This window comes from Pararge aegeria, chromosome 27, assembly GCF_905163445.1.
Source record: "Pararge aegeria chromosome 27, ilParAegt1.1, whole genome shotgun sequence".
Lineage (NCBI taxonomy): Eukaryota > Metazoa > Arthropoda > Insecta > Lepidoptera > Nymphalidae > Pararge > Pararge aegeria.
This window is the reverse complement of record NC_053206.1, coordinates 7,059,752-7,072,733: the sequence shown is the minus strand read 5'-3', so window position 1 is coordinate 7,072,733 and position 12,982 is coordinate 7,059,752. Positions and strand designations below refer to the sequence as shown.

Sequence of the window (12,982 nt, the reverse complement as noted above, 5' to 3'; positions counted from 1 at the left end):
CATCGTAGCTCTCGAACAGAAGTCTTTAATAGGATACCAGATAAAAATTTATTTAGGATAAAACTGAAGACTTGGCTTGTCGAGAAGTCTTTCTACAGTTATAATGAATTCTTGAAAAGTAAAATATTGTGAAGATTGACTTTACTTATTTGTTATTATAGAATAATATTGTAATGAATTCATATACATTTGCATGAGATAACTTATTATTTAACTAGCTGTTGCCCGCGACTTCGTCTGCGTTTGATTTTGAAATAATTTAAGGTATTCAGTATCGCTAAGCCTTAAATGAGGGGTTTGCTGCTGTCCGCTGAGTAGTTCTGTCCTCTATCTCCAACCACAGTTTGGGCAAAATTAAACACATATTATAACCTCTATAGTACAAAAATAATTATTGAAATCGGTTATAATTTGTCGTAGTTATGGTGTAAAATCGTCAAACACTCATCCCCTCACCCAAAGGAACCGAGCTTAACGTCGGGATAAAAAGTATATTATTACTTCTAGCACTTCCAAGAATATGTGTACAATGTTTCATGAGGATCGGTTAAGTAGTTTTTGCGTGAAAGCGTAACAAACAAACTTACATTCACATTTATAATATTAGTAGGGATAGTTACTATGTGACGTATAATATTAATATTTATAAATAAATGAGTATTGATGAACCAATTTTAATTTGGTTTTTTTTCTGTTAGAAAAGCGAATAAGTCGTGAGTGTTTTTACTTATGTTTGACGGTAGGTACAAGATGGACGCCGCAACAAAATGGCAGATTACATATTTTTTGAAGTTCCACTTCTTTTGGCGCGTTAGGAAAAATGATGAGAGTAAATTGTTACGATGTGCGCACCGTCACATAAAACCGACGCTCTGAAGTTAGCTATAAGGTTTGACAGTGTACACTTTCAATTGTCTAAGTCTGCGGGCTCATTCCGGTGATTTAAATGATCCAATAGTACAAAAATCTTAAGTTTTAATGTTAAGTGAAACTTGGTGGTCCGATAATTAGATAACAAGATAATGTGTTATGATAAAACTTTCAGTGTATTTAATAGCTTTTTTCTATTGTTAATTAATTTATGCACTAGATAGATTTTGAAAAGATTTTTATTTCGTTACGCCAAAGAATTATAACTTCTAACGCGTGTACATAAGTACGCGCACGTTTTTTTTTTAGAACTCTCTCAATATGGATAACATATGACAGGCCTTGGCTAGTAAAATACTATATACAGAGATAATAAATTTCGGATCCAAGATGGCCGCCACAACGTAATGGCGAATTACATTTTTTTTTCACAATAACCTTAACAATATTTGACGGCCCAGTGGCGCAACGGGCAGCGAGGGCAATTTTATGTTCCAAAGATTTCTCGTTATTTATGAAACTCTAAACTATAACAAACACATATACTCACATTCAAACCTGCATTTACACTACACACAAACACACACGTTATAATTAAATAATATCATTTTCATTGGATAATAATCATTACTTTATTAATTAATGGCTAAATACAATTTATTAGTTAAAGCAATGATTGTATTGCCTGCGCATGGGTACACGCGCATTGTTTTCAGGCCGCGTGTAATATCGTAGTATATTTATGTATTTAAAAAAAAATATCGCTATCAAATGAAAGGGCTTGACTGGTAGAATAATGCAGTGTACATTATTCTACTAGTCAATGAAAGTTGTTGTTTTTTTTTATTTTCAGGCCGCGTGTAATATCGTAGTATATTTATGTATTTAAAAAAAAATATCGCTATCAAATGAAAGGGCTTGACTGGTAGAATAATGCAGTGTACATTATTCTACTAGTCAATGAAAGTTGTTGTTTTTTTATATTTTCAGGCCGCGTGTAATATCGTAGTTTATTTATGTATTTAAAAAAAATATCGCTATCAAAAGAAAGGGCTTGACGGGTAGAATAATGCAGTGTACATTATTCTACTAGTCATTGAAAGTTGTTGTTTTTTTATATTTTCAGGCCGCGTGTAATATCGTAGTATATTTATGTATTTAAAAAAAATATCGCTATCAAATGAAAGGGCTTGACGGGTAGAATAATGCAGTGTACATTATTCTACTAGTCATCAATAGTTGTGTATTTAAAAAATATATCGCTATCAAATGAAAGCGCTTGACTGATAGAATAATGCAGTGTACATTAGTCTACTAGTCGTTGAAAGTTATTGTTTTTTTTTTGTTGTCAGGCCGCGTTCACGGCTGGCGTGCGCAAGCACGGCGAGGAGGCTTGGCTGGCGTGCTGGCGCGTGCTGCTATTGTCGCACGCGGCGCCGCGCCCGCTGTACTCGCACTCCGCGTTGCTGGCCGCGCTCGCGTCCCCCGCCGACGACTGGCTGCTGTACAGGTACTCAACACCATCATCAAAGCTCTCGTACGGGAGCTATGGTGATACGCTCGACCGTAACAATAGGAAGATCTTCATCCAAGCGGGTAATCGTGCTCGGGGACCGAGCTCCGAACATTCTCTGAAGTCTTCCTCGGAGTCCCAGGTTTGGGGCTCGGGGGGAACCGCTCAGGGCGATGGCCCTTTTCGGTGATAGTCAACGCCGTCTGCGACTACAGACGGGTCACTAGGTGGGACCGTTGGGTCCGTGGAGTCGAGTCCGGGGAAAAGTCGCGGCAGCGCGATCAAGCCTGCGTTATGACGCGGCGATCAGCGGTGTTGCGGCGACTTGGATTGTCTCCGAACATTCATTTATGGAAGTTGTATATAGGCATTCTTCGTGAACACTTCGCTAGTGCGATGCAGGATTTTTGTAGTGCCTGGAAGGGCCTTGGCTCGGTCAAGCATATTTCTCCATTTGAGGAGCTCCCAGAACTCTCATATCCCTCTCAACTCCATCACTCCCCCTACCCCTAGGTCGTATTCGGCCTCTAACTTAAGCGTAACTTGTGTTATGGGTACTAAGATAGCTGATGAATATTTTTAAATGAATATAATACACATAAATACTCATAATATACAAATAAACACCCAGACACAGAAAAACGTTTATGTTCATCACACAAACATTTTCCAGGTTGTGGGAATGTAAATTTTTACAATGCGCGCGCACACCGCCACAAAAAACCGACACCATGAAGTCTAGTAGCTATAGTCAGCTTTTTAGTTTTTCTAAAAAAGGTTTGACAGTTGACTTTCAATAATTCAAAATTGTTAGTGTCGTTCTTTCTACAAACGTAACGTAATAAGGCGAAAGATAAAATTTTTGAAAAGATCTTTATCTTGTTACGCCAAAGAAGTATAACTTCTAACGCGTGTATAACGTGCTTCTAGTACAAACACGTAATATAAGTACACACACGTTTTTTTTTTTTTAAGTAGTCTAATATAAGCACTTTTGGAACGACACGTATGTCTGTTTTTAGTGACTATACATTGTAGGACGCGTTCTTTGCATGCTCTGTGAAGTTAACCAAACCAACAAAAAAATGTCCGTTTGTAAAGGTTCGCGTACACGGTGCTGTCAAGCGAGGCGCAGCGCGGTCGAGAGTGGAAGATGTGGGTGACCGCCTTATGCGCGGGAGTGTGCAGGTACCATTTTTTAAATACCACGTCGAATTAGTTTTGATACTTGAGGAAAATTAATTTAAATTTATCAATTAAATTATAACGTCTAACACACCGGGACTGAAGTGTATCGATAATGCATTCTTATTTTTTATATCTTGAGCATTATAAACATTGGTTGTTAATCAAATATAATTTTAATTGTCTCTTGAAAACTATTTATTAATTAAATAATAATAAATATTTGGCTAACAGTAAGTTAATGGTATCCAAAGTTTAATAAATGGCCTACTTTATAAAATTACTGTAACCCAAATCAAATTAAAGAAGCTGCGATAACCGAGTAGTCAGGACCTTTCGTATTTTTGACTATTCGAAGTCATGTGCATTTTAAGAAAAGATATTTAACATCGTGTGGACGCATGTTCGCCTGGTAGTTCGCTATGGTGTGATTTCCATCAAACCACACTTGGCCAGCGTGGTGGACTACGGCCCTGCTCCAGCTGACAGGAGTCCCGTGTCTCATTACTTCCACCGCTGGACATCCACTGATGGACATAGGTTTTTTTTTAATGTTTATATACGAGCGCTTGACTGCAATCACACCGGATGGTAAGCGATGATGCAGCTAAGGTGGAGCGCGCTTGCCTAGAAGATGCCTATTCACTCTTGATTTGAAGGTATTTTGTAGATAGTTTCAAAATCCACGATCCCAGGCCGCTTGTCTCGAGCGGCTGCCAGCGACTCGCTTGATGTCGTTTGTCCACCTTCACCGCCATTCCAGCACCTTGGGACCCCAACGTCCTGCGGTTCTCCGAGCGCACATAGCTAGGAGAACCGAAGGACGTCGGTATTATGCCACTTCAGCTATATTGCGTTACAGTGGGAGGGTAATATGAAATTGATTTTGTCATAAACAAGATGGCGTGGTGCTGCTGGTATTTGGCGGATATTGCATATGGCGCCGCTGCCGCCATCGGCATTACAGGCTGCCGCCAGGTGCCTCCATCAGCCGGGAGATTACTATAGGGTAAGTATTTCATCTATACTAATAAAATAACTTAATTTTTGAAATGCGCGTAGCGTAGGTACTATGCGCGTGTCGGTCTTTCATCTTCAATAGGGTTGTAATAACTAAATACTTAGCATGTTCTAAGAATAAGCAAGCAATGAAATAATAGCAAGGTAATTGCGACGATTTGTTTTTTTTGCATTAGTGCGACACATGCGACATAACACGGTTTACATCGTCAGAGTTATCTTTACTCCTATCAGTCCTAGAGATGTATCATCTGCAAACAATACAATGTCGCATGTTCCACTGATATGGTACGGTAGATCATTTATATACACTAAAAATAGAAAGGGACCCAAAATCGAGCCTTGTGGGACACCCATTGAGGTATTTGAACCCTGAGACCTTGTATCATTTACGCAAACCCTTTGGGTTCTATTGCTGAGATAAGAGGCAACCAAATTTAGTGCAACGTTTTGGATACCATAGTGGCTTAGCTTAAGAAGCAAGGTTTTATGATCAACACAACATCGTGAGGAAACTTGCACGCCGAGAGTTCTCCATAATGTTCTCAACGGCGTTTGAAGTCTATCAATACGCACTGGGCCAGTATGGTGGACTACGGCCTTAACCCCTTCTCATTGTGGGAGGAACCCGTGCCCTGTATAGTGGACCGGTAAAGGGCTGAGATGATGATGATTATGAATAATACAAAAATTCTCATCCACAGTTTAAAGAGCTATTTGGAGACCAGAAAGGAGCTTTGCTAGCGTTGGACACCATCTCACTCAACGCCGCGTGGGTCTCCCGCGCTGATGCTGACTTACTAGCGTACTTCAACTCTGTGAACAAGAAGAATGACGACTAAGAAAGTTGATTAGCATACTCCATTATTAGCATGCGAAATCCAAATTAGCATTTGTCGAATTGAACGCCTTTCGATACATTCATTGGCAAACAAGACAAATCGAAGCAACGTTTTTCTTGTGTTATGAATTTATACAAACGTATTAATTATAGCACATAATTATAAAGCATTTTACAAATAAAACTGTACAACTAGCACACCGACATTTTGCAAACCCGGCGTTTGACAAAGACCATCTTTAATATCAATCGACGATCTAAAACTTGGGCAATAATAATACCATGCAAAAGTACATACTTAAGTGAACGATTTCGATATAAATTTATAAAAAAAATGTATACGTATGTAACAGTGGTGTAATTGATTGGTTTGACAAATTATGTTACTTTTGCATAATGCCCCAAGTTAAAATGTCTAAGATCGATAAATGATGACGCGGGATTCTCATAAGTTGTGTAAATGGAACAGATCATTCTGTAAACGACAAATGATAACACAAACGCTGTACTTTACTCAAAAAGACTGTTTGACGGGTTTGCTGATAAATGAATCGATTTGTTGAATTCCGTTTGTTAATCACACTGTATCGTGTAGCCATATACCGCGTAGCATGAGCGTAGTGAATTAAATGGTTTAATTTAATTTTCATATGAAAATCAACATAATCATGTTTCAACGCATACAACAAATAGCAAGTAACATGCTAAGACACATGAATTCGCATGCTAATAAAATTAACAAGAAAAAGCGAAAATTACCTTCGCCAGTGAATAACTAAAAAAAAAATTATAAAAGCCAGATGTCATTTTACTTTTTAACTGACTTCTAAAAAGTGGAGACTACAAACAATATCTGTGTAATTTTTTTTTCTACTTTATTCTAGTAAAATATTTTTCTTTGTTTTATTAAATTTCAGATAACGGTCTAGCCTTATTTAAAATGGTCGAGTTAAATAACTTCTCCTTTTCGAAGTTGGTTGAGAACTTCTACCCCTATCCTGTATGTCACGTTTATATGCGTGATATGCATCAAGACAGATCCGTAAAATTTCTGTTAGAGGAAAATTACTCGCCATTGTAGATACTAATGTGTTCAGGTTAGAATCTCATAGAATCGAGGCTCTTTTTTTTGGATAGCTGTCTAACCCTAATGAGTTCAACAGCATATGAGGTTTGTTTTGCGAAGAATCGCGGCTCAGCTGTACTTAGGTGCATGCCACACTGAAATTACGTGACGTACTTGCGGCTGGGACATGTTAATTTTTTTTCAAATTTCAAACAAAATTCATATTATTTAAACGTAACAAATAGAGTGGAGATAACCACTGCTCGACACCCGCGTGTTTGTTACGTTTTGTCTTGTTTCAATGTAATTAAATGTGAATTTGTATGAAAAACCGGTAACATGTCCGAGCCACGTCTGTGCCACGTTATTTCAGTGAGGCTTAAAGTGAGTGCCCTTCGGTTAAATATTTGATTTACCATGTTTTATATTTCATTTTAATTTATTACTAGTTCATAAGTATACTCTTCTGTATAACACATTTAAGTGTCATATTGTAAATTTTGTTCTAATTCATTTCAAGTTATTTTGTTGACACTTAAATCACTTTCAAATAACGTGTATTTAAGTAAGGTCATTTATTCATATTAATTTAGAAATACTCAGTGCGCCAAACAAATAGAATATAGTTAATTGATCTTCTTCCCATGACGAAAGATGAAACTGAAGTGGTCCATTCACCTTTTATGACACGGACTCCTTATAAATCTTTAAATTAACCGAATTCGGGGCTAAAAGTATTGCTATCCTTTACTACGTCTAACATTGTGAAAGGGATAGTGCTATTTTAGTTTTGTTTCGAATTATATGTAGGTACGCATACCTACACCAGAATTAGCACCAAGTTGAATAGAATTAGCAACGTGGTGAATAGCATTAGCACTATGGTGCTCTATGATCGATTTAATTATGTATTATCTTAAGAATAACTAAACATGCTAATTTAAAATTAATCTCTCACGACGCATTAAAAGTCACGATAATGGCCTGCTGTAAAACTTCGTTTTACAAGACAGTACTTTTCAAGTTTACGTGTACATCTGCGGAGTGCCTGGTATGACTTTTTATATCCATTCGATGGCGCGATAGATGGCGCTATATCGATTCAATACAAATCGTAGATAGGCACAGTGTACTTTAACTGTCGCAAACGATTGTTCTGTTGATTTAATAATACAGATTTGTTTTTTTTTTGGAAGTCACAAAAACCGACACCATGAAGTTAGCTATAGTCAACATTTTAGTTTTTCTAAAAAAGGTTTGACTGTTGACCGTCAATAATTCAAACAATACCTTTTTCTATTGTTATTTTGCAAACGTAGAATAAGGCGAAAGATAAAATTTATGAAAAGATTTTTATCTTTTATAAGTATAACTTCTAACACGTTTTTTCAATTAAAAAAACACAATGGAATATGATTTTATAGTGCATGTAACAGATAACTTAAAAAAAAATTGGTCACAACCTAGCGGCGTCTACTGGTTAGTACGGGGTATTGCGCGCTGGGGGGCGCTAGGAGGGGCGCTGGTAATGCTGTGGTTAGGGCACGCACAAAGGAGATTATCTTCTAAACTTAGTTATTCTTAAGATATTAGGCATGATTAAAACTGCCATTAAATATCGTGAATCTGTAAACTGATCTCATTCTATAAATGTAGCGTTAATAATTTTGTTTTCGCGTTTAATTAAATAAAAATAACGAAAATTATTATATCTATCACCTTTCTAAACTTTGCCTTAAAATGCCTTTGAACAGGCACGTGTCAGGGGCGAAGTTTTTGAACATATTGTCAACCTTAATTTAAAAAAAAAATCAATACCTAAGTGCATCGTGTACGAGCACCAGAGGCAATGGCGTATGTGTTTTGTTTTTGCTATGAGATCCATAGACAAAGTTTCAAAAGGTAACAAGCTCTCATTGGCTCGCTCGCTTCACTTTTCGCGAATTTGGTCACCAAACCGAACATGTGTTTAGGAGCTTCGCCTCGATAATACTAATAGAATAGCTTGTTATTGTCTTGAATTGAATTATATATAAGTATATATCACAGTTAATCATGCACACACGTAAATATTTATAACTGCATATCATTAAAATAATCATCAATATCATCATCGTCATCATCATTTTAATTTAAATGGTACTTTGTAGGGATATACTAACTCCACAGTCTAGCTTTCTGCCCAGGGGCTCCTTGAGATTTTCTTTATGTCGTCTGTCCATCTAGTCGAGGTTTACCAACGCTTGTATTTATGGTGCGAGGTCACCATTACAATTTCTCAAACCGTCCTTGGTGATAGGCTTATCAGGCCTATGTGTCCCGCCCTTGCCATGTGTAGTAATAACTCCCACCACATAAACCCTAACTTTCATTTCCGTATCCATAAAATTGTCATTTGACCACGAAACGAATTCGTTGGTTCATGACCAACAGTTTATTTTAACCATCTCTACGAACACCTCTTGCTGTTAACCCCAACCCCCCTTCGAACCATTCTTTAGAGTACCACGAACACTTCTTCAGCAAGTTCTTGGTAATCCCTTAATCCACCCACTTTTCTAACCATCACTATTCGAAAAATCAGATCTAACCATCAAAAAAATGACAAATAACTATCCATTTTTTATACAACTATGGCGGTGACGATATCTGAACTTAGCTAGATGGGTTCAAATGACTCATATGAAGGGCGCGTAATGCTTTTTCCTTACGTGACGATTGATACTAGTCAACTCCTACCGCTTGCAGTTTTAAGGAACTTCGTTCCAAAAAGCAAAAGATTTCTCTTGTTTAATTCTACCAAAGAGCTAGACTATTGGATAAAGAACCATGTTCATCATTATTCTTATTAAGTCATAAAGCTTGATATATAGTTTAGCAACCATTGATATTTATAATAATTAATAATAATATATTTTTGCATAAAATAATAATAAATTGTAAATTTCCGTAATAAAAAAAAACACGGCAATATTTCGTGTGAAGTGAAATTCTAGTCAGTTTAGATTGGAGTGCTACTATTCTTTTTGTCTAAGAGTATGTTAAATATAAATTTAGATAAACTTTTAAACCATGGCTTGAAAATAATTAATGAAATTTATATAAATAATTTATTAATAACCTTTGGTCAGAGCAAATTGATTTTGACCTATTAAAACAGATAAAGCGAACTTTTGTGTTCAAAAAAAAGTACCCGATTTTCAAGCCCTGGTTTAAATAAGGTGCTTAGGCAATGCGAAAAAAATTACTTTTAAACATCATTTATATTTAATGTATATGTACTTGTAAAGACATCATTGATGATCAAGGATTTCAATCGTAGATAATTATAACTTTTTAAATTATTTATACAATAATATTTGAAATTGAAACAAGCCCACAGATAAACTAGTTCTTAATATAATCTTCTGTTTTTTTTTTTTTTCTGACATAGATTCTTTACACTCGAAGCTGCTTTTCGTTTTGCGCTAAAATAAAGATTCTTCGAGATTCATAACAGCTCAGTAATTGCAAAAAAAATAGATAAAGCGAGTTACTTAGTTATTTTGATCCAAATCTACGATTTAAATCTTTGCTGGAGGCAATTCAGATTTTCAGGCTTCGATAAGTTGATTATTAATAAAAAAAATTGTAATCATTTAAATTAATAATATAAATTAACTTTTTAGTTCTTAGTACCAATAGGTGTACGCTAATTCCTCTTGAACTTATAAATTATACAAAATACTTAATTATTTGGGTCTTTGCAATCATGTTTGATTAAAATAGGCGCTAGACATAATTTAGTATTCTTTATTTATATCTTCATGGATATCTTTAGGTGGATTTTTAACAATTAGTGTAAAAAATCTCGTGTTGTAGTAGAAACGTCTAGAAAAAGAAATTTTTGTATATTTTTATATAATCGGTGGAACTTTTATATCGAAATTTTTCTAAAGTTGACTTTTAAATATATTCCGACCAGTACATAGTGAAATATAGTGAAAAGTATCAAAATCGGTTGTGCGCTCTATAGCTGATTGGTGTTGATACACTAAAAAGTAAATTATACAAAAATGGTAGCTTTCGGAAAAGTATTTAGGTAATGGTAGGATTTTAAAGTTAATAATGTACTGCACACGTTCGCAGTCACGTACGTTGAGAAGTATTCATTTAAATTGGATTAAGTGCATGATTTAAATGTTAACGAAACATTTTCTCATAGTAAAAGTTGCGAAATGAATTTGTTTGATCGTTCCGTGTTAGCGCAGGCATCTATTCCGTCACAATATATCTTAGTGTTTATTAGTTTTTTTTTATATTTTAAATATGATTGTAAATTAGTCTTAAGACCCTGTAAAGATTTTGTATGTGCTTTTGTAATAAACTTTCCTGATGTATTTTGGATTTCTTTTTCTTATACCTTTAATTGTGCCATTGTGACGGCAGATCAGAATATACTGGTCACCCTTCCGCCTTCGTACGAGGTGATGATGGAGAATTGACAGGAATATTCTATGAGCTGCTACTATCACATAATGCGATCACCAACCCGTCTATCAAATGCACACCAGGCGTCTGGCCTGTAATCAAGCAGTGGACGGCTTAAGGCTATTTTATAAAATGTACAATAAAATAATCTCATTTATAAGCTAACAAATGAAAGTACAAAATTTTAAATTAAAATTAGTAAAACATGAAACTAGCATTCACTGACCTCAAGTTTTACCACTGCAACCATGCGCGCCTCAAAGTATGATGAACGGACAAAGTATAATATTAGAGGTCATTCGTTTAACTTTAATCTATGGTTTGAACCCACTGCAGTTATAAATAATGTCAATTGTGATATTTGTCAGAAAAAAAAGTATAATTGTCATTGTTTCACTGCGCCATAGACTGGGAATTAATTTCTTCGTAAAATTATCAGTAAATATTAAATTCCAAAATGTTCGCAATCAGGAGTCTACTTAGAACTAACACTCAATTCGCTAAAAATGCTGTCCAGCAGAGAAACATGAGCGCCTTTGCTGTACCAGCAAGGAATAAGATTTCTAAAGGGGTATGTATTGATTTCATATTTCGATTTTTATTTATTTTAATTGTAGATAATTATAAGGAAAACGTTATTTTACTGGATAGAAGCTGGTATTCAGTGTATAAATAATATTTGGAGAGCTGAAATGAGCCGATTTATTATTACGTAATTTACATTATGAGGTTATCTTTTAGTTTTGTTATCTTTCCAAGGGGATTTTAGTTTTTGTTGCTTATCGCGACTTATGACTATCGTGCTTGTTTCTGCTCCAAATAGAGCTTAGTCGCTGCAGGGGATCAAATGAGTGGTCGTTGTGTGGGCATCACATAATCGGCGGATTTGTCTTCCCTTGTGTGTTAAAAAACCGACAAAACGATGGAATGTGTTCGAAAAAATCCTAATTCAAAATCGTTTTATTCAAATAGGCTTACTCTAGCACCTTTGAAAAGACAGGTCAGTCTGTTTTTAGTTACTATCACTGGTTCAGAAGGCAGATTCTGCAGAGAAGGCGGGCAATTTTTATTTTACAGTTCAAAATTTTTTTTTTCTTTTGAGAAACGAAAGTGGCGCTGTTTGGTTAAAAAAGCAACCTTGTCATTAAAAAAATCATCAATTGTATAGTACACTCACTATAATATGTGTTGTTTACATAATGTTATAACTAATACATTAGTAGATCCAAAATTACCTTGGGTATCATATTATAAAAGCACACACTACTATTTCTTGCCGGGAGCCCTACCATTGCCAGAGGAGTGATCTGTCCTATACATACTGGCATATTTACCCTAGGGCGAAAAAGCCCATGGCCCAGCATTGCAGCAATGGGGCAAGCAGAAATATGAATTAATGTACTGTCTATCACGGAAAAATGCACAGTTCCTATGTAAGCTGTTACACCTCTCTAAGCATGAAAGCTTTCACATTAATAACATTGGTGGGGATATAGGGATACGTATATTATATCAGTAATAAAAATCACTTAGGACAACACACAGATCAACAAACAGATCCTCAGCAATGTACCCTCTATGCAGAGGGAGTATGATTGGTGTGGAGTATACGGAGTGAAGAAATTATAAATTACACCATACAGATTCTCCTGCTGTTCGCTGAGTATAGCAAATTAACTTAATTTTCATAATATACTAAGTATTTATGTATATTATTCATAAAAATATTCATCAGTCATCTTAGTACCCATAGCACAAGCTACGCTTACTTTGGGGCTAGATGGCGATGTGTGTATTGTCGTAGTATATTTATTATGTCCAGCATGTACTGGTGGAATGTAGCAGATACAATTTGGAGCGACTAGATTTTATGCGGCGGTACAACATCAACAGATTTGACGAGGGTGCTCTAACGAGCCTTCTCTCTCAACCGACCACAGATGGTTTCAGGTCTGTTGTTGAGATATTTTTGTGTAGGCAGCAATAACAGATTGTATCTGTTACATTTCTCTTATAG

At 35.8% G+C, this 12,982-nt stretch overlaps 1 protein-coding gene across 1 annotated transcript in view; it reads left to right on the top strand.

Moving 5' to 3' along the window:
* LOC120635682 overlaps window positions 1–5,483 on the top strand; it is an 81,663-nt gene extending 76,180 nt beyond the window's left edge. Inside the window, exons 24-27 of the mRNA XM_039906780.1 lie at window positions 2,223–2,380; window positions 3,485–3,571; window positions 4,469–4,577; window positions 5,293–5,483. Coding sequence (XP_039762714.1) covers window positions 2,223–2,380; window positions 3,485–3,571; window positions 4,469–4,577; window positions 5,293–5,430 — 492 coding nt within the window. The 3' untranslated portion in view covers window positions 5,431–5,483. The remainder of the gene's footprint in view (window positions 1–2,222; window positions 2,381–3,484; window positions 3,572–4,468; window positions 4,578–5,292) is intronic.
* Window positions 5,484–12,982: the final 7,499 nt, after the last annotated feature.